The following is a 26,194-nucleotide window of genomic DNA, read 5'->3' on the forward strand; positions in this document are numbered from 1 at the left end:
GTCTACTGTGAGACTACATCTGTGGTTACGGGGGGTTAAGACTGAGCTGGCATAGCTTGCGAAGCTAGCTTGGGCCGAGGCTCTGATCTGATGACTAGGAAGATGTTAAGAGACATGGAAGATGTTAAGAGGCATGGAAGATGTTAAGAGGCATGGAAGATGGTTGAAACAGACAAGGCGTCAGCAAAGAAGAAACAGAGCTTCTAAAGATACTTGAAACTGACGCTATAGGGGCACTCGAGGAAAAGAAGAAACAATTGAGGCTCTTGAAACTCCCGCAGAGGCTCCAAGTAAAGAAAAGAAAAGAAAAGAAAAGAAAGCATAAAGATGCTGATAGACCATAGGTAGAAAATCCCGAGGTCGATTTGGAGCCTCAGGTTGCCAAGGTGAGCGACCAACCACGAGAATAGCCAAGAGAGACAGCAAACGTCGAACCTGGAGATAGTGCTGTTGTTCGAACTAGGCCGAGGCTTGAAGAGTGCATCTATGTACATAGATTTTGGAGATTGCTAAAGGTTGAAGTGCTATTGGTGTGTCAGTCAGGTAAGGTAATGCTACTCTCAGCATGCGGAATCAGGTCCGGCGGGAGCCTTACTGGAAGCCAAGGCCGCAGTCACGCTTAACCCAATTAGTCAAAAGTCGCGAGAGCTGGCATTTTGGCTCGGTGCCTCGGTCTGTTGGCTTGGGGAAGGGGCTGTCAAACACGCCCAGGCACCCGGACTCGAAACAGTGTGTCAGGTATGGCACATATTCTGGGATTCTGGGTGCGGCCAAGCACACCGTTGTCACCCCTACCTCCCCGATGCCGATCCTGGGGGTGGCTCCACACCTGGCGTTGGATAATGCGGGGAATGCCTGTCTGGAGCTGCAGGGGCCCACTCCAACAGTCCCTAGCTTGGGGAAAGGGGAGGTGGCTGCCACGAGGAAAAGACATCAAGGTGCTGGCAAAGCTGGAAACTGTTCGAGAGAGAAACAAAACACCGGCGATATTGGTTTGGGAAGGAGGGCAGCAAAGCCCTTCATCTCAGACTGGGTAATTCTCCAAGTGGTGGATCTCAATGTCTAGGGCCTTGTCACGGAGCTTGGAAACAGAAGCCATGCAGAAACTGGTTAGATTTGCGAGAGCATCGAAACAACATGAAGGACTTCACCGAACTTCAGACGACACATCGTCTATAAGAAGGAGATGACTTCCTGCCTTCATCAACCTTTTCTTTTTCCAGACTCAAGCACTCGAGCAGTTCTCGGATCATCCTCAGCCTCATCAGCCTACCAGCCTCAGCCCACCGGCCTTTACTCGCCTTCAGCACCGCAACATCTTCAAAATGCAGTTCCTCACCACCGTTCTCGCCCTTGCCGGCGCTGTTGCTGCTCTTCCCGTCGAGCAAAAGACCGAGATTGTCGAGGCCCGCCAGCTCTTTGGTTCCGACACCAAGAACGAGCTGATCAACGGAGGTGCTTGCCCTCCTGTCATCTTCATTTACGCTCGTGGCTCCACTGAGAGGGGCAACCTGGTGTGTATCCCCTCTTCTCTGACATATCACTTCCTAACAATATGACAGGGAACTCTCGGCCCCTCGGTCGGCGATGCTCTGAAGGACCGCTTTGGGTCGGCCAATGTCTGGGTTCAGGGTGTTGGCGGTGCCTACACGGCTGATCTCCTCGACAACGCCCTCCCCGATGGCACTACCCGCGCGGCTATTGCTGAGATGAAGGGGCTCCTCACCTTGGCTCACACCAAGTGCCCCTCGGCCAAGGTTGTTGCTGGTGGTTACAGGTAAGCAATCTCCTCTCTCTCACATCCGCCCTTTACTCAGAATCGACACTGACAAGTCTCTCCCATCCAGCCAAGGTGCGGCTCTGGCAGCCGCCTCGATCAGCACCAGCACCGCTGCCATTCGCGAGCAGATCAAGGGCGTCGTCCTCTTCGGCTACACCAAGAACCTCCAGAACCTGGGCCGCATTCCCGACTACCCCCGCGAACGCACCGAGGTTTACTGCGCCACTGGCGACTTGGTCTGCACCGGTACTTTGATCGTCACTGCTGCCCATCTTACCTATGGTGATGAGGCCCGCAACGAGGCTCCCAGATTCCTCATTGCTCGCATCAACGCCAGCTGAATCCTTGGCAAATGATTCGAATACAGAGAATTCGGAGGTGGACTGATATGAGCTGGGGATGCCGGGGCATGGGCTGTGGCGATATGGACGGATGATCGCGGCGGCTTCACAAAGATATCTTTGGCATTTTGGATCTTTTCGGAGGACTTCTCATGTAGATACACGATCGCTTTGTATGTACATAGGCTTTATGTTTGGCTTATCTTTGAGTGGGAGGAGACATGAGAGGGGATGTCTCAAGGGCTTGGGCAAGTTTTAGGCAACGGCTTTAGGCCATTATGAGGATTGAACTCGAGTTTTGCTCTTTGACTTCTTGGTATGACTTCCAGGGTGCCTTTGTTTGTATCTAAGACAGATCTGCCATTTCCATAGACAATAGGGTGTTATCAAGGGTGAACAAAACAGTCTACCCGTTGACTAAGACACCAAGTGATCATCCCCACTTGGACTTTGTGTCAAACTCAACCCTCTACTTTGTCTTTTTGCCCATTGTTTCGTTTCAACATAATCCTCAAGGAACCCACTCATCTCTATGGCAAAGAGAAGTGACTGGCCGGCCTCTTGTGCTTTCTCGCCCACCGCCCCCCCCCCCTCCAGGCCGGCTCGATCAACACAGAATAACCTTCAAATTACATATATAATGCCCCAACTTTGCCTATTCTTTCACATACGACCATATCCAGTTGAAAGCTCGGGATCCCGTCCGCTCTCCCCTAGATAAGCAGCTGAGAGCCGAACTAGTACTCAGGTGGGTGACCACTGGGGAATCCTCGGTGTTGTATGTTTTTGCTCTTTGTTTCTTTTTTATCTTACTTTTAACGTTATTTTTGAGTATATTGATAATCCTTTTCTGCTCAGGGATTGTAGAAGTGGTGTTTGTCGGTTGTTGAGGTTGGTGTTGTGGAGTCTGATTGGTCAGAAACAACACTCCTCAAGATAAACCTCCCAAGCACTGGGTTATCTCTCAGGATGTTCTTTCTTTCCTGGCTCGCTACTTCTCGTTCAGCCTCAATATCTTTGCGACGGCTGATGCGGTAGGTGACTTCAGAGCCATGCGGTTTCTAAGGCAGAGCTTGCAGTGGCCAAGTCAGCAGCAATGGCCAAATTTCGGGCGACAGACCTGATTTTCCCGCGTTCTTTCCCCGTTCAGAGTTTCGGAAAAAAGTCTTCAGTTTGGTCTGTCAAAGCCCAGAATTAATCGCCTGTCGTCGTACAAGACGGCCCTCAAAGAATTAAATGTGAAATTCCAGCCTTGTGGACAAAAGCTATCCGGACGAAGCTGCATCCGTCAATATGTAAGGTAGGTAGCTTGCAGGTCAGCGAGGATGGTGTATGGGACCTTGTGCTTACGTTGGACAGAACCGAGATAGGAAGCTGGACATGAAGCAGGCAGTTATAGTTGGTTGATGCAACCCATTGAGGCGTGCCGCCGTCTTGGCTTGCTGCTCGGGGACCATTGCGGCTCGGGGACCATTGCGGCTGAAAGCCCAATGTGTAGACATAATCAAGATACCTACCTTATCTACGTTAACAGGGCCTTAAAATACCTACATTTACAAGGGCCAATCCTCATTCTTTGCTATCTTTCCACATTCTCAGGGATAAAAGTTGACGCAGACATAGCGTACGCAAAGCTTCAAACTTGATACCTGACCTTGTTTACATGAAATGGCCACCAAACCAACAATCGTCACAGAGGTCAACGTTCTTGTTGACCCTGAAGATGCCAACATAGAGTATGAAACCCCTCCGTTCGTTTCAGTCTTGTTCAATAGAGAGATAGAGTATCTAACCCGAAAACAGCATCGTGGCAATCCCTGGCCTTGGTGCCAACCCAGTTAAGAGCTGGATGTGGGACGAGAAGGACGAAAAAAGCTTCAACTGGCTGAAGGATAAAGAGGGTATCAAAAAGGACTTTCCACAGGCCCGCATCATGCTCTACCACTACGCCTCGGCCTATCAGGGTACCTTCAAGGTTAGGCAATACATGAGCAATATTGCAGATACCATGCTTGTCAGCCTGAAGCAGCGGAGAGAAGTACGGTGATGTTTACCTCAGATGTTCCTTCCCGTCCACTGACCAAAATACCTAGGAGCCCAAGGAATGCCGCCGTCGGCCAATCGTATTGATTGGGCACAGCATGGGAGGTCTTGTGGCGGCCAAGGTTTTGACATTGGCCGAACAGCGCCGCGACAAATTTCCCGATGTGTACGAGGGAATTGTGGGAATCTTGACATTCGGTACACCTTTCGGTGGTGCTCCAGTTGCGGACATTGCCACAGAATGGACCAAGCTCAACGAGCACACGGGCAAGGCCATCACATCCAAGCTTCTTGACCTGCTGACGCCAGGGAACGAAAATTTGCGCGATTTGAAGCATGATTTCGTACGATCTGCCATGAAGCTTGACCAGAAAGTCGACCTCCATTGCTTCTGGGAGCAGAACGAGACACGCTGGGACAAGGTGATGGAGAAGTTGGCTCCTACTGACTTCCCTATCTCAACCCTGGAGAAGCTCAAGCTCAGAGTGAGTAATGGTACTTCGGTTGGGGCTGGAATGTAAGGGGTATAGGCTAACATCAGGCATCCAGGAATATCGAGAGTTCGTAGGCAGAGAGTCGGCCACTCTGCCTGGGGCATCCGAGACCGGGCTGACACGCACACACAGGGATCTTGTCCGTTTTGAAAGCTGCAAAGACTCACAGTACCAATTGGTGCGAGCAGCCTTGAAGAGTATTGTTCATAGCGCAGCGCGCAACGCCAAAGGTCGTTTCAACTGCATGCGCCAATTCAGCATCAAACCAGAAACACACAAAGCCGTGATTGATGCCCTCGACGGCGCTGACGTGCAAAGGAAGTTCAGATCACTCTCGCAGCGGCTCGCTTCTGACTCATGGATCCTCTCAGAGCCGGAATTTCAGGATTGGATGGATAGCAAGAGCAAAACCGACGACTTTCTCTGGATATACGGTGGGGAGGGGAAAGGGAAAACGCCTGCTGCCACAGCCGTGGTCAAAAGCGTCGAGTCGACAATTTGCAAGGAGAAGATGGAATCCTCGGACCGGGCTCCAACTTTGTTGGCATACTTCTTCTGCGACCAAATCCCGGACTTTTGCACGGCCGAGGATGTGGTCAAATCTCTGCTCTGGCAACTCTGCGTTCATCAAGACAATCTTGCCAATTATGCCAAACAGTTCATCCCCAGGGCCCCGAGCGAACATGGCGGCAGCAACGGCAGCAACAACAGCACCGCGCTCGGCATCGAGAATCTCTGCCAGAGTCTGCGAGACATGCTCACCGAGAGCACTATTGGAACTGTGTACTTCGTCATCTGCAACCTCCACGAGCTCCCAGAGGAGGAGGACTCAACCAAGAAGCTCTTATCCTTCGTGCAGTCGCTCATCGATTCACCTCAGCTCCAAGCTGACAAGCGCGTCCGTACCAAGTGGCTGTTCGCAACCAGGGACAGGATATCCATTCGAAGAGTGCTTGGATCAAGCGATGTGGTTCGCCAGATCAATCTCAACGATTCAGAAAAGTACGGAGACAAAGTTAAACTCGAGCTGCAGCGACATGCCTGGAGCAAGGTCGACGGTCTGCGTGAGCAGAAAGGCTACAACAAGGCAATCACCTACTTCGCCGGCAGTGTTATTGGTAACCGTGCCGAGAGCACCAAGTGGATTGACGTGGCGATTGTGCAGCTAGCAGCGCTTCCGGCCGAGTCTAATGATATCAAGGTCCGGAAGATGCTAGAGCGTGTGCCGCAAGACTTTGCGACACTTTTGGATCATGCCTGGCGCTCGGTGCGTTATTCCTAGAATGAAAATGACCATCAAATGCTGATTCGTCATCACACCTTAGATACTCAGACCAAACGAGGAAGGCCTCGATGCCATCAAGGAGCTCCTCCGCGCCCTTGTATTGACATACGAAGACCCCACGGAGAGTGAGCTGTTAGTGCTTGCCGGACTGCCAGCTGGTGAAGCAAAACACAAGGAGGAACTTTTCAAGACGATACAAAAGTGCAGACCCTTACTCACGCTTCGAAAGTCCGGTGACGAGGCTCGGATCGGCTTCGTCAACGCCGATGTCAAAAAGCACCTCCACAAGAACTCCAACAAGCTTCTCGATCTTCCCGAGGATGCCATTCAGCTCCAGCACGGAATTCTTGCCCTGCGATGCTTTTCGCATATCATGGATAACTTGACTGCAGCACTTCAGTCCACAATAGTTGCCAAGTCTCCTACGTCCAGCCAGAGTCAACAGACTCAACACCAGCCAGTTGCCATGCAAGGGCCCGTCACTGCTGCCGGTCCTGGTGTTTCCGGGGCTCCTGATATCGGTGATGATACTGAAGATGAAGAGATCGAGTTCGATTTCGATGATGACGAGAGTACTGACTTGGACTCAACTGCCCAAGCACCGGATACACCTCAGCAAGCACCAATTCTGCCGTATGCAACGAGATATTGGCTACAGCATGCGAGTGAGGCCACCAGAGATATCGCGGAAAGGCTCAGCTTGGAAAAGGCATTCTGGGAGCCAGACTCGGAGATTCGCCACTTGTGGCTGACGGAGTTTGAGAGACTTACAGGCGCCTTTGACGGCTTGGTCGTCGATAAGCGCCTGAAAGCACTACATGTGGCCGCATCGGTTGGGTTTCCTCGACTGGTCGCGTCGTTGCTCAAGGCAGGGTATGATAAGGAAGTGAACGAATACGATACGTATGACAACGCACCCGTAGGTTTTTTCTTCGAACCCTCAACCTGCTCCAGTTCTTGGAAAAAAACGACTAACATAGCACACAGCTCCACTTGGCTGCCCTCTTCGGCAAGGCAGATATCATCGAGCAGTTGCTTGAGGTCAAGAGTGTCAAACTCGATGACGCCGGCAAAAACAGTTCAGCGTGTACCCCTCTTTCGATGGCCGCCGCGGGCGGCAAGATTCTCGTGATGAAGAAGCTCATCAGTAAAGGGGCCAATGTCAATTCAGTCGATGTTGACATAGGTCCAGTCATCAACGCGGCTATTCTGTCCGGCAACAGCGATGCGGTAAAGCTGCTGATCGAACACGATGCCAAACTGAACTACCCAGAGCATGAACACGAGGCCTCGGACTGGCCGCCGCCTCTTGCGCTCTCAGCCCTGGTTTCGGACCTGTCCATGTTCCAAACCATTTTAGACGCCGGGAACGAGGTTCTGAGTGAGGAGGAGTATAGCAAGGCTCTCGTCCTCGCATCCAGATCCGGCCGCGTCGAGATTGTGTCTTTATTGTTCGAAAACGAGCATGGTCAGGACACCTTTCAGAAGTCCCTCCAAGCCGCTCTCGAGGAAGAAAACTGGGATGTCACCAAGCTTCTTTTGCGCCACTCGCAAGATATTCTGGACTGCAACGACGTCTTTGAGAAAGCCTCAACAAGCGTCGAAAGCCTCGAAGACGTGCTAGATGAAATATGGAGGCATAGGCAAGGCCAGATCGACCAGGAAATCCTCAACAGATGCCTATATACGGCCACCGATAACGAGAAGGAGAATACCGTCAAGGCTCTCTTGAGGATGGGTGCTGATCCAAACGCGGAAGGCGCTTTGTAAGGCACTATCATCTGCCCCTGGTTCCACGCCGATGCTAATAAGAAGCTACATAGATTTGGCAATGCGCTCACTGCTGCTGCAAATGACGGAGTCACCACGGATGATGGAAACGTGCCTATTGTGCAAGCCCTTCTCGAGGCCGGTGCTACTGTCACATCTGATTCCGGCTGGGCTCTTCAAGCCGCGGCCGAGCAAGGCCATCTAGCCGCTGTCAAGCTGCTCCTTGACTACGGAGCCGACATCAACCATTTCAGCGTCCAACACTCATCCGGCACCGCTCTTCAAGCAGCATGTGACTGCGGGCACGAAGAAGTCGTGGAGTATCTGCTCAGCAAAGGCGCAGACCCAAACAAAGGCGGCGGGCGATATGAGTATCCGATCATCGTGGCATCGATGCAGCCCAAAATTCTACCTCATCTTCTCGCCGCTCCGGGAATCGAACTCAATGTGGTTGGTGGACCAGGCCACGGGAGCCCGCTTGTTCACGCCGCAGCCTCGCTACCTGCCGAGTACATTGTACAGCTCATCCAGGCGGGTGCGGATGTAAACATGGTTGATTTAGATGGTGATACACCTCTCATGGCTGCGGCGTTGGTGGGTGACTATGAATGTGTGAAGCTGCTGCTGGAGCATGGGGCGGACATCATGACCATAAGCCCCAACAGGGGCACCGCTCTAGAAGTGGCGCTGGAAGAGGGGCACGATGAGTGCATAAAGCTACTGGCGAATAGAGCTGTCTTTATTCAGAGGCAATTGCAGATCTCTGCGGAGCGAGAGGAAGGGTTGGCATTGGAAATCATTGAACAGGAGAGAGAGAACCGGCGCTACCTCCATCAGCAGCAGCAGCAACAACAACAACAACAACAACAACAACAACAACAACAACAACAACAACGGCAGCAGCAGCAGCGTATTGGTAGCGATTTTGGCCAGCAAGAACCCGAACTCGAGGACCAAATCGGCAGGCTGAGGCTACAGGACGATGATCACGATGTTGATGTCGACTCCTTGAGTCAGGGCGGCAATGGGAACCCTCACCCCACGACCGGTGAAGAAGAGGACTCTTATCAACAGGGAAGCTGGTAGTGGGATACGACTAAAGTAGACATGATGGCTGTGTCAAAACACTGGGCTTCTGGCCTAGATATGAGGCTGTCCCCAGGAGTAACTACCAAAGAACAAGCTTCATGACCCCAGATCCCTCCGAAGTGCAATACAGTAACGGTAAAATCGGCCCATTAACCACACAATACCCTACAATTCGAGCTCCTGTGCATAACGAATTCCCATAGCAAACATCCAGACCCTCGGATCAACAACAACGTCGTGTTGATCTCTCAGCTCATTGAGCTTGGTCTCCAACTCCCTCAATGGCACCTCCCACTCAACCGTAAACTCTCCCTTATCCAACCTCTGCTGCCCCTCTTCCTCCCCATCTTTATCTCTCGCACAAACAAAAACTGCGCTGAGCTTCGCAGCAATAGGCACCGGCTCCGAGGTCAACAGAGGGCTCGCTGGCCCAATCACCGAGCCTGTCTTGGTAGTTTCCTCTTCCAGCTCCCTCACAGCAGCCTGCTCGGCCGTCTCGGCCCTGCAGCGGCTTACAAAGCCAGCTGGGAACTCAATCGTGTCGGCTTCGTATTGGGGGCGGAACTGCTGAACCAGGATAGTGCACCACCTGCCCCGGGAGTCTCTGTAGATGTTGGGGACCAGCATCCCGACTGGCTGATGCAGGTCAGGGTAATTGCGGAGGAAGACAAAGTCCCGTTCTCGGATCACTTCGTCTTTGTCTCTTGGGTCGATGTAAGTGAGAACACCGAGGCCTTGGTACTTGCTACAGGCGATTGGCTTCTTGTCTATGATGTAGGGGGAGCTTGACTTGGGCAGTGTTGGTGTGGCCGGAGTTGCTGAGGATGCCATGATTTTTGATGGGTTGTGTGGTGCAGCTTGTGTCTGCCGGGATAGGTTGAAGGTGATATTAGACGTGGGACTTGACGAAATTGTGTGAGATATTCTGCCTATCCCATCTTTGATCTGTACTGAATTGGAGTAGGAAAGCTCGGAGGAGCGGGATAGGTCACCGTTTATCAACCTGAGGTGGGCTTACCTTAGTATGACCAGTCGAAACACGATACAGTCATCCACCATCACCGAACAAGGCTAGGCATTGAAGCAGTGCCTGACAACCTATCATGGTAACACGAGTGATATAATTAACTTGCAGCCCCTAAGCACTACGTGCCGTACGGCTTCACCCTTTTTCTCAGTGTAGCATTGATGTTTCTCCACGTTTGCGCCAAGCCAGCTGAGTGCCTGAAAAAGGCTGGCGCTTAGGTAGGAAGGGGAGGTACGGAATAAGCAGCATGGATGCTGGGCTGGCAGCCGCTCATCTTTCTGAAGACGTGGACAGCCCGTTCCCCAACTCATATACATCGTCAGCTACACATTGTTTTCGCTAAACTTCAACTTCATTCGCAGTTCATACGAATCCTCCATGACCAACGCTTGACCCTGATCTCTGCCATCACAGCTCACACACCAAGGTGAGCGACGATGGGATGTTCACTTAACACTTAAATCTTACAACTTTCAAGCCAGAGCCGCAGCAAAGAGTCGCACCCATGGCGCCCTTACCAGCATCGCCCTTTACGTGCAATATTCTAGAGACAAATCAGGAAAACGTTCAAGACGACGGGAACAGGCTTCTTGACCAGTTTCCTGCATCGTATCGGGCTGATCCCGACGACTTGCGGGCCCCAGCTACCCCCGAGTTAGACCTCATCGCCCAGGAGATGAACGTCAAGAGGCTGCATGGGATCATCCACCTACTGTGGCTTGCAGGGCGGCCCGTCCCGCCTCGCCCTCTCCACTACCAGCTAGCCCTAGGGCGAGAGATCACCGTCATCGAACGAATGGAAGCCCACCTAGTCTGGGGCTCAGGCCGGATCTACCTCAAGCCCTTACCGCGCTACCTTCTAAACCCACACTTCTGGACCAGCTACCTCTCCTGCTCCCAATGCCTCCCCCGACAACCCCTAGAAGCCGGCCCACCCCCTTGCCCCCACCCCCGCCTTAAAAGCTGCGCCCTCGGATTCCTCCTCTCCTACATCGCCCTCATAGCCTACGAAAACGACTTCCTCATCGCCAAGGACAAACGCCTCATCCCATCAGAAATCACCTGGCCCCAATGGCGCCAGCTAGTCCGCGAAGTCCTCGCTGGCGACGGCGACGGCGACGGCGACGGTGCCAACCGTTTGTACGCCCACGTCAACCCCCGTTTCATCTACGGCGAGCTGAGGCTCAACAGGCTGAACCTCATCTTCTTCGCCCTCCAGGGTCCCCTCTCCACCGGGTTCGTAGCCACCTGGAATTCCTACGGGGCTTTTTACCGCGACAACTCGGCCTGGATCATCACCGTCATAGCTTACATCGTCCTTGTCCTGTCTGCCGCCCAGGTCGGTCTTTCGACGACCCGGCTGGCCGAGAGCGACGCTTTCCAGGACGCGTCGTACGGCTTCACTATATTATCATTGGTGGTTCCGCTCTTTGCTCTCGCTATGCTCGTCGGTTTGTCGGCTGTTCTGTGGGCGTACAATGTGGTGAGGACGAGGCGGTTCGAGGCCAAAAGATCAAAAACTCTCGGGAGGGCCTGGCGAGGGGAGAAGACAGAGTCGCAACAACGATAGGAAACAGTATATGCAGCAACAGTGAAAGATGAATCGAGAGTACTTCCCTAGTTCCAAATGTATCGTGTGCAATCATCCTATCAACATCTATTTCTTCTTCAACACAACTCTCAACAAACAAAACTAATCATACATATATCAAATCCACGCACAAAAATGTACCATCAATCTTGTAAACACATTCAGACAGACATTCAAAGACAGAGAAAGAAAAGATATAAAAATATAGAAAATAGAAATTCTCTCCGTATATGCTCTGATCATTTCTATTTCCCCTTCCCCTCAAGAAACCAGCTTCCATGCTTTCCATACACACACGCAAGAAAAAAGAAAAAGAAAAAAAACTCCAGTCATCCCCACACTCCCAGAACCAAAGATCAAGAACCGTTGCCGCTCCCCCTTTCTCTGACTTTGAAGTGGTAACAAATAATGCCCAGCAATAGTGTTATGCAAGGGTAAAAAGCTTTCCTCCAGCGAAAAAATTGAATCTCTCACAGAGAAAAAGAGAAGAGAAGTGAAGACAAGAAGATAAAAAGTACAATCGAACCGAAAAAAAGGGGGCTGTTTGTTGCTCGCACTGAATAACCCGACTCAAGCGCCAGTCATTGGACTGCCCGCAGGACTCACCGCATCAAGCGGTGCAGCGTGCAAAGCCGGCTTGTTTGCCAAATCACCCAGCAGCCCGTTCTTCTTGCGGTCCAAAACACTATTCACCCACTCGGCCACCTCATAGTCCCCTTGTCCTATGTGACCTGAGGGGGTGGCAATGCTCATCGCACCCGCTGCGTCCGCCAGTTCGTCATCCGCGGCCGCATCTTCGGCTTCGGCGTCCTCTGTGATGGTCTCGGGCTTGCCGAGGGCCTTGATCCAGGGATGTTGGAGGAGCATGGCGTAGGTGTGACGTTTGGCAGGAATCTTGTTGAGACAGCAGCGGACAAAGTCTTTGGCAGAGGCGGAATAGCCCTCGTCGGGGAGGTCTGGCGGATCTCCCTCCACAATGGCCTGAGTTAGGATGTTAGTGTCAGCTGCTGGCACCAGAATAGCTTGGGGTTCGATCAATAACTTACACTGAGCTGGCTGAAGATGGTGCTCGAGATCTCGGGCGGATAGGGGTATCTTCCCATGGCACACTCGATAATGGTCAAGCCCAAGCTCCAGATATCACTCTGGACATTGTACGAGCCATCCGCAGCACCGGCCATCGCGCCTCCGCTGATACGTTCCGGAGCCATGTAGCTCTGGCAGCCAATGTTGGTCTTGGCGATACTTGCCACAAGGTTGCCCGAGACACCGAAATCGCAAATTTTGACTTGTCCGTTGGTGTTGACTAGAATATTTGTAGGCTTGACGTCGCGATGGATGATGTTGTGGTCGTCCTTGAGGCTTTTGAGACCCATAATCGTGGCATAGGTAATTTTCCGCAGGACATTCTCGGGAATACCGCCAGCATATATCTTGTCGATACTGCCACCGTCCATATATTCGATACACATATAGACGGCACCTTCTTGGTAGAAGGCACCATAGAAATCGATGATGTACGGGGAAACACACTCGTGGAGAATAACCAGCTCCTTGAGAATGGTCGTAAACTTGGCTTCGTCCAGCTCGAGTCGGATCTCTTTCATAGCCATGACAACACCAGAGGTGGTCCGCCCGCTATTTGAGGTTGGACTTAATGGCGACTCGGCGGATGCGTCCTCCTCGGACAGAGAGGATTGGCGGGAAAGCGGCTTGAAATGGGACAAGCCTTGCCCAAAGCGTGGTGCTTTTGGTCGGGCATGGCGCACCTTGTACACAGTGCCGTAGTTGCCCTTGCCGAGTTCATCCATGACGTCGATTTCGTCCAAAGAGATGGAAAAGGTCTGCCCGCCGGCGAAGTTGACACCCGTGCGGGTAATCGTCGCCGCCCCTTCGAAGGTGATCCAACCCTTATCCGCGTCGATGTAGTTCTTGAAGTCCATAAGCTTCGAGCTGTGCTTTTCTCCGTTCAAAGACGGCCGTTTTGGCCCGTCACCCTGGTTCATATCCGACAGCTTGGGTGTACCGGCCGGCGAAGGGGTCCCTGACTCTGATATATTCCCCATCTTCATGGCCCTCCTCTCGCTCAAGCTTAGAGGCTTCCTTGGTCCAGTCCCCGGCACAGCCGGAGCTGACTTGGCAAAGCCAGGGGGCAATGGTCGGGCCATGCCACCGGGGAGCTTGAGCCCGCCCGATAAGGCACCCGACATCGGTCCTCCCATCGGTCCGCCCATCGGCCCTCCCATCGGCCCTCCTGATATTGACCCTCCCATGCCTCCCATGTTCAGACTCATGCCGCCCATAGGGGAAGCGCCAGCATTGGCCCGGGCCATACCCATGCGTTGCTCTTGTAATGCGCGTGCTCTTGCCATGATGTCCATGGGCAGGCTGTTGGCACTTGGTGGCGGCCTCCTAGCATTGTTGAGAATGCCAGCGACACTCGAGGTCGGGTTCATGTGCGCGCTGCCCTGAGGATCGGAAACCGTTCTGAGAGAGGGTACACGGCGGGGTGGGTCGCTGGAAGGCGATCCAAAGCCCGGCTGGGCATCAGAACTCGAACTGGGGGGGTCAAGAGGTGTGCTGGCTTCCGAGGACTCGTCAATGGAAGCGGGTGAGGTCGGACTGCTCATGGCAAACTCGTCTGGAGTCACCGGGTCCGATCGGGGGTTGTCGTCCGCCATGGTGGCAGGCTCGGTGTGGTGGGTGTTGATTGCGATGATGAAGCAGTCTACCAGGTACCGAGCATTAGGCTACTGTAGGTGGTGGGGTATATGCTGGTTGAGGGTGAAGCTCAAGGAGTCAAGGTTGAAATGTGTGGTTGAGGTTGCACTAGGAACCGGAGAAAGAGAGGAATTGTTGATATGAGGGAGGACAGGCGTGGGCGGGCGATGGGGAAGTGGGATCGAGATCTTGAAATGCCCACTCAGGTAGTCCTGGCCTGGTGGTGCCAATGACCAAGCCAGGCAGTTATAGGTCCCTCGGTACCTTGGGCAGCAAAGCGATTGGCCACTGATAGGCACAAGGGCTGCAGGTGTGTGTCTCCGCAGCGAGGCCGCGCACTGAGGATTGTGAATGAATTGCTGGTGACCTGCGAGTCGCTTGAAACCGAGTTCCGGGTGTGATGTTAGGAGTGGCAGGTATCTTTTTTGGCGGGATTGATGGGAAGTTTTGAGGGGCGTATGTGTCTGGCTGGTCAGGGCGATTTGCTCCGCGGAGAGTACCCCTCCTTGGTCCCCGCTGTGTTGTTTGACTTTGGTTCGCTGCCAAGAATCCAAGCTCAGCGACCTCCAGAGCCCCGCCGCTGGCAAATCCGGGCACTGGCCAGCTCCAAAAACCATGGAATGGCCGGCTCCATCTTTCTTCGCCTGTTTTGCGCAGAAGAAGAAGGACGTCAAGCTCTAGTGCTCTAGTGTGGATTTCAAGAGGCGGTATACGAGAAATTGCAACTTGGTCTGGGACAAGCGTCGCCTGTCCGTCCCCGTCACTGTGCAGCTTCGTCAAATGCCCTGAATGCTGGAGCGGCATCAAATCAGAAAAGAAAAAAAACAGGGGAAATGTGACCTCTGATGGAAAGGCAAGCTATGACGTCGAGGTGTGGCTGGTGAATTGCATCAGATAACGCGGCCGGCCACTGACGTTTGACAAGGCGGTTACAGCCAAGGAAGCCCAAGGCAAGAAGATCTTCATCTGTACAAGCCACACCAAGCTCAAACTGGCGGTCCCTGCCTGAAAGACCATCACGAGGGTCTGCAAAGGAGCACAGAAATCAAGATGGTATTCTCCTTGCGTCGGTCTGAAACGAGCCACAGCATGCACAAAGGCGAACATGTGTGATTGAGTCTAGAATCGCATTGCCAAACCCGGTCGAAATGTCGTCGATCTTGCTGCCAGAGAGGTGTTTGACCAAAGCCCAAAGGACTCTGCGCCTCAGGCACTCTCGCACTATACCCAAAACTAATTGAAGCGACACGTAAAAAGTTCGCCTTCAAGTCGCCTGTTCGAATATGGCTTGTGATGGTGCGGTGCGGGAGGTGCTACCGCATCACCCGCAATCTGCTTCATTGTTCTCTCCCACCACCCACTAAGCCTGCCAATGAGGTGTCCTCGTTGCTGAACGCCTTCAGATAGGAGTGGCGAGAGCGCTCGTTGTTGTGTGGTCGCTCCTGTCGATACCTGATGTGTTGGACAGCAACAACAGCATCCATAATCAACCTTGATCATCAATTGAATCCAAAGGTGTGGAAAGTCCATGATCCCTTGCAGATACTATGCATGTCGACTGCTTGTGATGCATATGCATTGCTGGGGGATAATCGATGCATCTAGGCTCCTTCGCACCGACTGGCGAAACACTCTAATAGTCGAGATAATACAAATGACTCAAGACACAAAATTGGTGTCCATGACGGTACCTACTTTCCTGACGACATTCCCGAGGGCTTCAATATGCTGACGCAGTTTATGTTTTGAAGGAAGCACGGTTGTGTCAGCGAGTGCTCCAAATGGATACAGTCCCATCAAAGTGCGTCATGGACCATATCCCTGGACGAATTATTCTGCTGCTGTGGGCATTGGTGTTGCTCGATGTCGTCAAAGCCATCCGCAGAAGCCGTCGTGGTCCAATCTGCCTTCACGACCGTTGCCGAAGGTACGAAAGCACGGGAAAATCAAAACATGACAGATTCTTCTGACACTCCGACACTCCGATTAAGCTTTCCTCTCCACGATCCTAGAACCTTGAAATCACTCAGTGCTCCACAACCGCACCTGCTCAGGCAACGTCTTCCTTGGCGATGCTGTGCCAGCCCTGGGGGTCAATTGGTCTAGCTGAAAGCAGCCAACGAGAGCCTGAGGGTCGAACACGTTTCCTGTCATTATCGCGAACCTGGAAGTTTCAGAGAGCACAACCGCAGCGTAGGGAAGGAGCACGATGCCAAGAGAAGCTTCACACCTTTCTACCTAACGTCATAGCCTTTGGGTGGTGCGTTGCGCGGGGGCACAGCTGCTTCTTCAGGCGCCCTCCAGCAGCCGCAGCGTCCTTGGCTTGCGATTAACAAGACCTTGGCACGGACTAACCAGTGCCGGCCCACTCAGCGCCGGTTATCCACTGTTAGCCGGAACCTGGGAACACATCTGAGAGAAGGAGGGAAAACCATGATATCATTGGCCGGCTGTTGAAACAAAGGGGGTCGTTCCTAACAATTAACGAGTGTGGCTTTTTTCCTTATCGAAGGTGGTCGATGGGCCCCCCAACTGAGGTCAGACCAGGCACGCCAGGCTCGTCATCTCAAAGGACCAGGGCAGGCCGACCAGGTTTCTTATCATAGTGGTAGCCCAATTCCGTCCTTGTTGAAAACTCCTCTACTACACGTTGGCTGTCATCACAGCTCTCCTCCTTTGATCTTTTGGTTGTTTTCCATCTCCAATATTGCGGCCTACCGTTTCACTGTCCTACCAACGGAGTCGTTTGCCCGACATTTCCATCAAAGCCGACACCGATCTGTACAGGCGCATATCAGCTACCAGACCCATACATTAATTACTAGGCACACCCGCGTACCCACAACCTCCCACAGCTTTACATCCGCCGTTCCGTACCTTCTAGCGGCCATTCTCCTCTGCCGTTCTCCTTTCTCCGTCTTCATCAACAATCACCTCCGAGTATCGAACCAAGGCGACCAACTATTTTGATGGGTTTTCTTGAACTTCGGGCGCCCACGGCGTTGCGCTCGGCCATGATGGCTGCTGGCGAGCCGTGGGACAATCAAATATCACTAACAGGCTCCTCGCCGCTTGCTATTCTCACATCGTCCCACGACTCGCATCCACCACTCGACCACCTAGTCCTTCTCGTTTTCGGCGCCGTCCTCGAAGTTGTCTGCGTCAGTTTGCCAGGATACGTCATCGCGCGGCTTGGTCACTTTGATGCCGACAAGCAAAAGTTTCTAGCCAACCTCAATGTTATGCTATTCACGCCATGCCTGAGTATGTCATCAACAATTTGTTCCAAAACGGTCAGTGAATGAGAGTGTGATACTAACTGATGTGCAGTCTTCACCAAGCTCGCCTCCCAATTAAACGCCGAGAAGCTCGTCGAACTCGGCGTCATCCCCATCATCTTTGTCATTCAAACACTAGTCTCGTATTTTGTCTCTCGTGTGGTGGGAAAATGCTTTGGCTTCAACCGTCGCGCCTCCAACTTTGTCACCGCCATGGGCGTGTTCGGCAACTCAAACTCGCTGCCGATTTCTCTGGTTATTTCTCTTTCGCAGACACTTAAGGGTCTTCACTGGGACAGGATAAAAGATGATAGTGATGAGGAGGTTGCCGCAAGAGGTATCCTGTACCTCATGATTTTCCAGCAACTCGGGCAGCTAGTCAGATGGAGTTGGGGTTACCATGTTCTTTTGGCGCCAAAGGACAAGTATGACGAATATGCCGATGAGACTGTCGAGGAAGGTAGATACGGCGCGCTTTCGCCCGATGGATCATCAGAGACACAGGGTCTTCTCGTGGGTGTTCACCCAGACACCGTAGGCATCGAACGGCCTTCTAGCCCAACTCATACGGATGATTCGGCAGTTTACGAACCTGCCGGTCGAACACCTGTTGCTGGATCCTCGAGACACTCACCTCACGAGTCGGATGATGAGGGCCACGATGCCTGGAAGAAACCCACTGGCAACGGTGTTGATGGTGCCAACGGCACTCTTAACCAGCTCGAAGGCAACGAAGAAGATCTTAACCGGATTTTGTCCTTTCCTCGAATTCGTAACAACGATGAGGCTGAGACTCCTAAAGGTGTCAAGGGTCTTCCTGTGCGCATCGGCCGGGCCACGAGGAAATACCAAGCCCGGGTGACCAACTACATCTGCGACATCTCCCGCAAGACGTACCATTCGCTCCCCCGTCCCGTCCAGGCACTTCTCTCAGGCATCTACTCCGTCTGCCAACGCGTCTACAACTTCCTTTGGGAATTCATGAACCCTCCTCTCTGGGCCATGCTCCTCGCCATCCTGGTTGCGTCGATCAAAGACCTTCAAGAGCTGTTCTTTAAGGACGACACCTTTGTGAAGACGTCGGTCACGGCTGCCCTCCGGTCATCGGCCGGTGTTGCCGTCCCTTTGATCCTGGTTGTCTTGGGTGCAAACCTGGCTCGGAATACGCAAAACCATGAGACTGTTGACCCCGAGGAGAAGGAGATCGGCAAGAAGCTGCTGGTTGCCAGTTTGATCAGCAGGATGCTGCTGCCGACGTTGATTATGGCGCCTATTTTGGCCCTGTTTGCCAAGTATGTGCCCGTCAGCATCTTGGACGACCCGATCTTTGTGGTGGTGTGCTTCCTTTTGACGGGGGCGCCGTCGGCGTTGCAGTTGGCGCAGATTTGCCAGATCAATGGGGTTTATGAGGGGGTTATGGGGAGGATTCTGTTTCAGAGTTATGTTATTTGGTTTGTTTCCCCCTCTGGTTGTGACTGTGTGGTGGTTTGATGCTAACACCGTGCTGTAGGATCCTGCCTTCGACACTCGTCCTGGTGATGTGTGCGTTGGAGGTTTTGGAGTGGGCTGCGTGAACGTGGTCACTTTTATTCCGAATAGCTCCTTTTCTTTTCTTAGCATTATAGACAGATCCGTAGGAGGAAGAATTTGCAACGGAGGTGGTGGCCGTAGGCATGGCAGTCGTTTCGACTTGTTTCTTTTCGTTTGGGTTGGTCCATCCGTTGTTCAAGCAACGCTAGCAATAGAATTGGTACGGTTGGTAGGTGGGTAATAGCGGCGGTCTAATACAAATGCGTGGAGAAGGAAAGGGTTCGGATGAACCTTGGGGTTCCCCATCTGGTTTGGGACTGGATGTTTTTATTGGTCTGGGTTCATTGATATCCCCCTTTTTGGTGGTTTCTCATTTTTTATGTAACAATAGGCATGCGTTAACGTTTGTATGATTAGCAGCCAAGCAAAGAGCGGTTAGCATCATGGGGATGGAAAGCAAAGGCGATGAATATTATGAATAATTATGATTTTCAACTCGGTGAAACGGATCAATGATGTTGCAACTTCACAGTGTTGTAAGTGCTTACTACCCCTGAGTTGCTAGACTCGAGTAAAAGCATTGTTCATGTAGTCTTGTGAGCGCCGTACAAGGAGTTGATACCAGCGTTAGAATCCCAATTACGCTCACTTGCTATTCCCCCAAGTTTATCACTTTTACAAAGCTGCCCAACTTTTAAATCCCATTAACCTGCCCCCTATTCTCCTCCCCCTCGCCCGAAATCACCCAATCCCTCACCGCGCCCTTCCAATCCGCAATCCTGACGTCCTTTATCCCCACCACAATCACCCTCGCATCATGTAACCTCGCCCGCTCGTCGTCTTCCCTCGCTGTGCTCTCCTCGGCCGGGCCAGCGGCGGAATCAAAAGTGTTATTGGCCAGGTGGATATTCTGGTAGTACTTCTCCTCCTCGCTGCCGCGCTCCACCAGGCGAGCGGACCCGTTTATGGTCGCGCTGATGGAGGAGACGGCCGAGGTGTTGAGGTTGAAGAGGAGGGCTGCGAGGGAGGAGGGGGGATCGGCGCGGGCGGGGGAGTGGCCGTTGGAGAGGCGGCGGGATTGGGAGCTTGTGGTTGGGCGGTGGGATACCCCTTTCGAGACAAGGTTAGCAAAATGGGGGAAAAGAAGGGGAGAAGGAAGGCTTACAGTCATGGACGAGGAGGGAAACGTTGGGGTTGGCGGCGAGGTTGTTCATCTTTTTGGAGGCGGGGTTGGTGGTCATGACGATTTCGGGGAGGTTGTTGCCGTAGGGGGAGGAGGGGAGGTAGGTGTAGTTCATGAGGGAGACGTGGGGGACGTTGTCGTGGCAGGTGGCCAGGTGGAGGAAGCGGGCGTTTTCGAGGCATTGGACTACTTCTGTTGGGAGGGAGTTGGTGATGCGCATGTTGGTGTCGCCGGCCGAGGCTTCGTGGGAGAGGGGTATTTGCTGTTCCATTGTCGATCGAGTATAGGGATGGTTTGTATTTGATGGGGCCTGTGATTACACTGAAGAGCCTGTAAGGCTGGTGAGTTGCGAGAGCCAAGTATCAGCTTATACAAAGAAATTGCCCACGGTCAATGGTGTCCTTGGATGTGTCAAGATCTTCCGTCGTCGAGATGGGTGGGGTGAGGAAGCTCCAGCGGCCTGTATACCCCAGCTGGGGATGACTAATGCGGGGGAAAGGCCCAGACCCCTGGTCACTGCGTTGCAGTGATGACGTTGTTCTATCTGGGGCATTTGGGGAAGCCGTTTTCCAGACTTAACTTCAGTCCGTTGTTGGAGCTCCCAGCAAAACATCAGCAAACAGCGAAAATTAATGAGGTTATCTAGACCAACTGGACAAATAACAGCAATTCACAACCACATTCCCAATTCAGATTAACTAGCCCAGGTCACGAGCGCAAAGCCGCAGCGATCAGGGGCTTGGCTGGCAAGGGGAGGGGAACGGCTACCTTCGGCCCTGCATCCAGTTGACCTCGGGACTATCACCTCCCTTCCACAAAGTCGGCAGGAATGCCATTGCGATCTTCCTTTTTTTTCTCCTTCTTCCCAAACTATGTGATACCCAAACCCATCCATTGAACCTCCTTGCGCATATCTTCTTGTCCCCTTGAATCTGATCATGCGCTCCCTCAAACGCAACTCCCACCGTCTCCGGGCGATACGCCCACCAACCTCCCTCCCAGCTCCTCCCAGAATCTTTTCCGCACCAATATCAACCCACCCCTCGGCCTCCAACGACGTGACAAGCATCACACCCATCAAGTCCCTCCTCATCGCCAACCGCGGCGAAATCGCCCTCCGCATCGCCCGCACCGCCTCTTCCATGGGCATCCGCACCACAACCCTCTACACCGACATCGACGCCTCCTCCCAGCACGCCAAGTGCACTCCCAACTCCCTTGCCTTGGGGCCAAACACAAAGGGCTACCTCAACGGGCCGCAGATTATCGAATTGGCCAAGAAGCACGGCATCGAGGCTCTTCACCCTGGTTACGGCTTCCTAAGTGAGAACCCCACTTTTGCCCAGGCGTGTGAGGATGCGGGGATAGTGTTTGTTGGGCCGCCGCCAAAGGCCATGTTGGATATGGGTGATAAGGCGAGGAGTAAGATCATCATGAATGCAGCTGGTGTGCCTTGTGTTCCGGGGTATCATGGGCCGGAACAGAGCGTAGAGGAGCTGAGGGGACACGCGAGGGAGATTGGGTACCCGGTGCTGTTGAAGAGTGTCAAGGGTGGTGGTGGAAAGGGCATGAGAATTGTCCTCAAGGATGAGGAGTTTGAGGCGCAGATTGCCAGTGCTAGGCAGGAGGCGAGGGCGAGTTTTGGCGACGGTGGGGAGGTGATGCTTGTGGAGAAGTATGTCGTGAGGCCGAGGCATGTGGAGGTGCAGGTGTTTGCGGATAGGTATGGGAACTGCGTGGCGCTGGGCGAGAGAGATTGCAGTGTGCAGAGGAGACATCAGAAGATTTTGGAGGAGAGCCCGGCGCCGGTGTTGGATGATGCGACGAGGCATGATTTGTGGGATAAGGCGAGGAAGGCGGCGTTGGCGGTGGACTATGTTGGGGCGGGAACGGTTGAGTTTATTCTCGACAAAGATACTGGGAAGTTTTATTTCATGGAGATGAACACGAGGTTGCAGGTCGAGCACCCTGTCAGTGAGATGGTCACCGGCACAGATCTCGTCGAGTGGCAGTTCCGGGTTGCTGCTGGCGAGAGACTCCCCTTGACCCAGGACGAGATCGAGGCGCGGATCCATGAGCGTGGTGCGGCTATCGAGGCCCGTATCTACGCCGAGAACCCCGACAAGGGCTTCTTCCCCGACTCCGGCAAGCTGGTTCACCTGATTACGCCCAAGGTCAGCGAGGATATCAGAATCGATGCTGGTTTCGTCGAGGGTGACACCGTTTCCGAGGCATACGACGGTATGATTGCCAAGCTGATTGTCCGCGGCCGCGATCGAGAGACTGCCATCCGCAAGCTCGAGCTTGCTTTGCAGGAATACGAAGTCGTCGGTCTGAGCACAAACATTGAGTTTCTCAAGCGTCTCTGCCGAAGCCAGGCATTTGTGGAAGGTGACGTCGAGACAGGCTTCATCGAGAAGTGGAAAGACGAACTCTTTGAGCGGAAACACGTCTCAGACGAGGTCTTCGCCCAGACCGCTCTCGGCCTGTTTACCTCCCAAACCAAAAAGACAACATCAGGACCTCACGGTGAGACCCTTGGGTTCGGCGAAGCTGCCACTCAAGGGTCGAGGAAATTCGCCTTCCAGGTCAAGCGAGACGACGCAGCTGCCGAAACCTCAGATGAGGCTCCTGAAGTTGTCCAAGTGGAAGTTACCCAGCGGGGCCACTCCCTTTACAACGTTTCTGTTTCCAGAAGCACAGACGCCTCAACCGCTTCGCCAGTTGTCTACGAGAATATCATCTCCGAACCCGGGTCGGCGGTGGCTGCTTCGCACAAGTCACAACTGACAACCTTCTTCCCTCGGGCTCGTGTCGAAACAACACTTGTTCAGGACCCCGGCGCCCCGGAGAAGTTGGCCGTCTTCCAGCTCGGTGAAAAGACGGAGCTTACTCTTGTGCAGCCGGGATGGTTTGAGAAGGCGCTTGGTCTGAAGGAGGCTGCCGCGAGCGTGGTGGCACCTATGCCTTGCAAGATTTTGAGGAACGAGGTCTCGGAAGGACAAGAGGTTGAGAAGGGTGCTCCGTTGGTTGTGTAAGTCTTCTGATTCTTTTGAGTTGCGATCGGTTGGCTGATACAAGGGTGAATAGCATCGAGTCCATGAAGATGGAGACTGTTATTCGATCACCACAGAAGGGCACAGTCAAGAAGCTGGCGCATAAGGAAGGCGTAAGTCATACATACCCTGTCCCTCTCTGGTATCATGAACAAGCTCATGCTAATATTTGTCGATAGGATATCTGCAAGGCCGGTACAGTACTTGTGCTCTTTGAAGATCCAGATGCCACACCGGCTGCTGGCTCAGAATAAAAAAAGCTGCTCAGTTTACGATAAGATGAAGGGATGATTTGCAGATTTGAAGATTTGGCACGCGTCTACCTATCTTGTTAGATGGTAGATAAGATATGATGAGCGTCAGTAAACAAGGCCAGCAAGCAAAAACAGTTTTCATCCCGTTTCAATCATTTGTACCTCTGGTGCCTCAATGTGACTTTAACCTTTTTTTTCTTTCCACTATCAGACTACCGACACTAATCATACAGAATTCTCACCTGTCCAAAGAACCACCTGATCGCTTTCTTCGCCAATAGCAAACTTGATCATTCATTTTCATATCCCGCCACACCCCTCCCTTCTCAAAATGGTATATCTTCTCATCGCTCTTCATTCCCCCAAATCGACGACGACTGAAAAGAAAAAAAGAAAGACTTAAGCATACTCATCTTTAACTCTCCTCCCATCCCAACTCCTCCTCGACCCGGCCGTCCCCGAGCTCTTCCTACGGCCAAAGGTGCTGCCCGACCACCTCTTGTTCGTCCTCCCCACCCCGTCACTCGCGTGCCCCCTCCTAGCAACGCAGTACAGAACCGTAGCAATAAACATGGCCGCCCAGCTTCCCCAGCTGAACCCAAACCCGTACGCCCCCAAATCAGCATTCCTCCCATCAGCAATAAACGCGTTACGTGTCTTGACAAAAGTAGCCCTATAGATAATATCCGTTAGCTTTTCCTCTCATGCGCATACAGTATCATCAAAAGAATGAAAACTCACGTCATCAGCGCCACAGCCACACTCAGAAACAACAACCCCACACTGCTAACCGTCGCAATCAACCCAGCCCCCAACCGTCCCAGACAAGCCAGCCAGCTCCCCAAAAACGCGCAAGTCATAAAGAACAAGGCGATGAGATAGAAAACCCAGCCAAATCGCCACAGGTACCAATACTGGTAGCTCGTCGTGCCGCCTCCATAACTCCCAATCAGTTCCTGGGGCACATTGTCCGCATCAGTAGCCCAGGCGTCACCCAACGGTAACCCGGGACGGGCAGGGCCGCAGTCGGTGTTGTCTATCCCGCAGATGCGGAAATATGTCCACTGAGATATGCCCCGGGCGCCGGTTATGCCGGATGTGTCGGCGCGGAGGAAGTAGGTTTGGCGGAGGGGGGAGGTGGAGGTTATGCCTGAGAGGAGGGTGAACCAAAGAAGAAGGAGGGAGACGGAGAGGAAGAGGGTGGCTAGGAGGGAGATGAGGCCTGGGAGGGGAAAATTAGTGATGATTGTTGGGGCGGTGGTGGGAAGGAAGACTTACGGCCTGCTGCCATTTTGAATAGTTAATGGCGTGACCAGTGTTGGTTGGTGGTTGTGATAGGACTGTGAGTTGATGTGTCGGAATGGTGAAAGAAAGAAGAAATATGTCGCGACTTGAATGAATGACCCAAAGGAGTGGAAAGAAAAGAAGGGTTCAAAACGTCGACGTTGTACTTGACGGCTTGAGGGGTAGCGTACCACTACTGGGACAAGTGACAAAGAGAAGGCCCCCCCCGAGTCAGGAAACCCGTTGCGTCACAACTTTTTTGGTGGTGGATATGAGATGGGCACCACACGGGATCAGATCGGATCGGATACGTGATCGGATGGATGGGCGCGCAACGTTGTATATGTGTGGGGATTTTGGGTAGAAAATGAGAGTCGCGTACCTTGAGGGGGAGGGTTTTCGTGTTAAGTGGTTGCAGCAAGGGACGGTGTGAGGAATGTGAAGCTACTAGGTAGGAAGCTCGTGTGCGACTCAGGTGTGAGAGCAGGATTAGAGATTAAAGCATAAGGATACGGCAAACAGTATGAGCAGAGGAGGTCTCTAGGTATGTATATGAGTGAGTTTGATAATTGGTTAGGTATGTAAGTGAACAGAGAAAATGAGAGCAACCGGGAGAAAGACCGGTGGGATATAGCAAGCAATTGGTAGTGACGATGGGAGTAACGGGGCGGGGAGTGGGGATCATGCTTCTTTTTGCTCCCGTCACAGCCAGAAGAGCCAGTTGATATCAGGTGAGCATTCACGGCCATGACTAATATCAGCCCAAGCTCTGCGTGTCAATCATCTTTGCCAGCAAAAAGCCAAAGCATTGGTGAGAGCTTTCACACATTGCTCGTGATATGGGATGAAAGGACGAAGCTGATGTGGGGACTTCTTTTGCATGGAATGACGCATGCGCTCCATCAACTTTCTTAGCGGCACACCCCTTGACTTTTGTTTCTAACCAATCACAACCCACAGATAAAGCCCCGCACCAGCTGGCGTCGATCAAAGGACCCCACGATTTTGTAAAAGGAATTCTTGGGCAACGTCATCCGATCCAGCTCATCTTTTTGCAAACCCATTGGGAACCGCGTTCCGAATGCACCGCGCCGAGATGCGTATTCCTTGAAGGAATATTCTGAAAGCTTCTGTGCTGCCTGTCAAAGCCTGCAAACCACAAGATGCCGGAGACCTCACTTCTTGTGCTTCCAACTGTCATCCCATCATCGGTCTTATCATGAGGTTTGGAAGTAGTACGTGGCGTGACGTTGAGCTGGACGCTGGATTAGGTGTGAGACATACAGTAGCAGAGCAGACGAGGGCGCGGATCTGAGAAGTCACTTGAGACATGGAAGAAAGACTCGCGGTTTTTGCGCGATCCGCGGTTCAGATATTCAGACTTCAGCCCTGGTGTAAGTGAATGGTGGACAGGACTCTGATGCATCGTCGAAGAAGGTGAACAAGACAGAAGTCCAGAGAGTGTAAC

At 52.8% G+C, this 26,194-nt stretch overlaps 10 protein-coding genes across 10 annotated transcripts, besides 1 other annotated feature; 6 read left to right on the forward strand and 4 right to left on the reverse strand.

Annotated features, from left to right (window-relative positions):
- Window positions 1–1,325: 1,325 nt before the first annotated feature.
- PODANS_1_15270 (uncharacterized protein) lies at window positions 1,326–2,121 on the forward strand (the record flags this gene model as incomplete). The annotated part of the gene is made up of 3 exons (XM_001906930.1): window positions 1,326–1,514; window positions 1,563–1,777; window positions 1,848–2,121. The coding sequence occupies 3 exons, from the start codon at window positions 1,326–1,328 to the stop codon at window positions 2,119–2,121; spliced, it is 678 nt and encodes a 225-aa protein (XP_001906965.1).
- Window positions 2,122–2,784: 663 nt separating this feature from the next.
- Window positions 2,785–2,910: a sequence feature (rRNA 5S).
- Window positions 2,911–4,262: 1,352 nt separating this feature from the next.
- Window positions 4,263–4,685, forward strand: PODANS_1_15280 (uncharacterized protein; the record flags this gene model as incomplete). The annotated part of the gene is made up of 1 exon (XM_001906931.1): window positions 4,263–4,685. One exon carries the CDS (start codon window positions 4,263–4,265, stop codon window positions 4,683–4,685), a length of 423 nt encoding a protein of 140 aa, XP_001906966.1.
- Window positions 4,686–4,902: 217 nt separating this feature from the next.
- Window positions 4,903–8,799, forward strand: PODANS_1_15290 (uncharacterized protein; the record flags this gene model as incomplete). Its single annotated transcript, XM_001906932.1, has 4 exons — window positions 4,903–5,925; window positions 6,002–6,862; window positions 6,931–7,709; window positions 7,767–8,799. 4 exons carry the CDS (start codon window positions 4,903–4,905, stop codon window positions 8,797–8,799), a joined length of 3,696 nt encoding a protein of 1,231 aa, XP_001906967.1.
- A 168-nt stretch (window positions 8,800–8,967) lies between these two features.
- PODANS_1_15300 (uncharacterized protein) lies at window positions 8,968–9,633 on the reverse strand (the record flags this gene model as incomplete). Its single annotated transcript, XM_001906933.1, has 1 exon — window positions 8,968–9,633. One exon carries the CDS (start codon window positions 9,631–9,633, stop codon window positions 8,968–8,970), a length of 666 nt encoding a protein of 221 aa, XP_001906968.1.
- A 701-nt stretch (window positions 9,634–10,334) lies between these two features.
- Window positions 10,335–11,399, forward strand: PODANS_1_15310 (uncharacterized protein; the record flags this gene model as incomplete). The annotated part of the gene is made up of 1 exon (XM_001906934.1): window positions 10,335–11,399. One exon carries the CDS (start codon window positions 10,335–10,337, stop codon window positions 11,397–11,399), a length of 1,065 nt encoding a protein of 354 aa, XP_001906969.1.
- A 591-nt stretch (window positions 11,400–11,990) lies between these two features.
- On the reverse strand, window positions 11,991–14,101 carry PODANS_1_15320 (uncharacterized protein; the record flags this gene model as incomplete). The annotated part of the gene is made up of 2 exons (XM_001906935.1): window positions 11,991–12,401; window positions 12,467–14,101. The coding sequence occupies 2 exons, from the start codon at window positions 14,099–14,101 to the stop codon at window positions 11,991–11,993; spliced, it is 2,046 nt and encodes a 681-aa protein (XP_001906970.1).
- Window positions 14,102–16,966: 2,865 nt separating this feature from the next.
- Window positions 16,967–18,993, forward strand: PODANS_1_15330 (uncharacterized protein; the record flags this gene model as incomplete). The annotated part of the gene is made up of 3 exons (XM_001906936.1): window positions 16,967–17,405; window positions 17,472–18,870; window positions 18,930–18,993. Coding segments are annotated over 3 exons (1,902 nt in total), but the record flags the coding sequence as incomplete, so codon positions are not given.
- Window positions 18,994–19,643: 650 nt separating this feature from the next.
- On the reverse strand, window positions 19,644–20,403 carry PODANS_1_15340 (uncharacterized protein; the record flags this gene model as incomplete). The annotated part of the gene is made up of 2 exons (XM_001906937.1): window positions 19,644–20,059; window positions 20,115–20,403. The coding sequence occupies 2 exons, from the start codon at window positions 20,401–20,403 to the stop codon at window positions 19,644–19,646; spliced, it is 705 nt and encodes a 234-aa protein (XP_001906972.1).
- A 667-nt stretch (window positions 20,404–21,070) lies between these two features.
- PODANS_1_15350 (uncharacterized protein) lies at window positions 21,071–23,442 on the forward strand (the record flags this gene model as incomplete). Its single annotated transcript, XM_001906938.1, has 3 exons — window positions 21,071–23,166; window positions 23,223–23,301; window positions 23,368–23,442. The coding sequence occupies 3 exons, from the start codon at window positions 21,071–21,073 to the stop codon at window positions 23,440–23,442; spliced, it is 2,250 nt and encodes a 749-aa protein (XP_001906973.1).
- A 399-nt stretch (window positions 23,443–23,841) lies between these two features.
- Window positions 23,842–24,733, reverse strand: PODANS_1_15360 (uncharacterized protein; the record flags this gene model as incomplete). The annotated part of the gene is made up of 3 exons (XM_001906939.1): window positions 23,842–24,115; window positions 24,184–24,664; window positions 24,721–24,733. The coding sequence occupies 3 exons, from the start codon at window positions 24,731–24,733 to the stop codon at window positions 23,842–23,844; spliced, it is 768 nt and encodes a 255-aa protein (XP_001906974.1).
- Between the last annotated feature and the right edge of the window lie 1,461 nt (window positions 24,734–26,194).

This window comes from Podospora anserina, chromosome 1 (assembly GCF_000226545.1).
Source record: "Podospora anserina S mat+ genomic DNA chromosome 1, supercontig 4".
NCBI lineage: Eukaryota > Fungi > Ascomycota > Sordariomycetes > Sordariales > Podosporaceae > Podospora > Podospora anserina.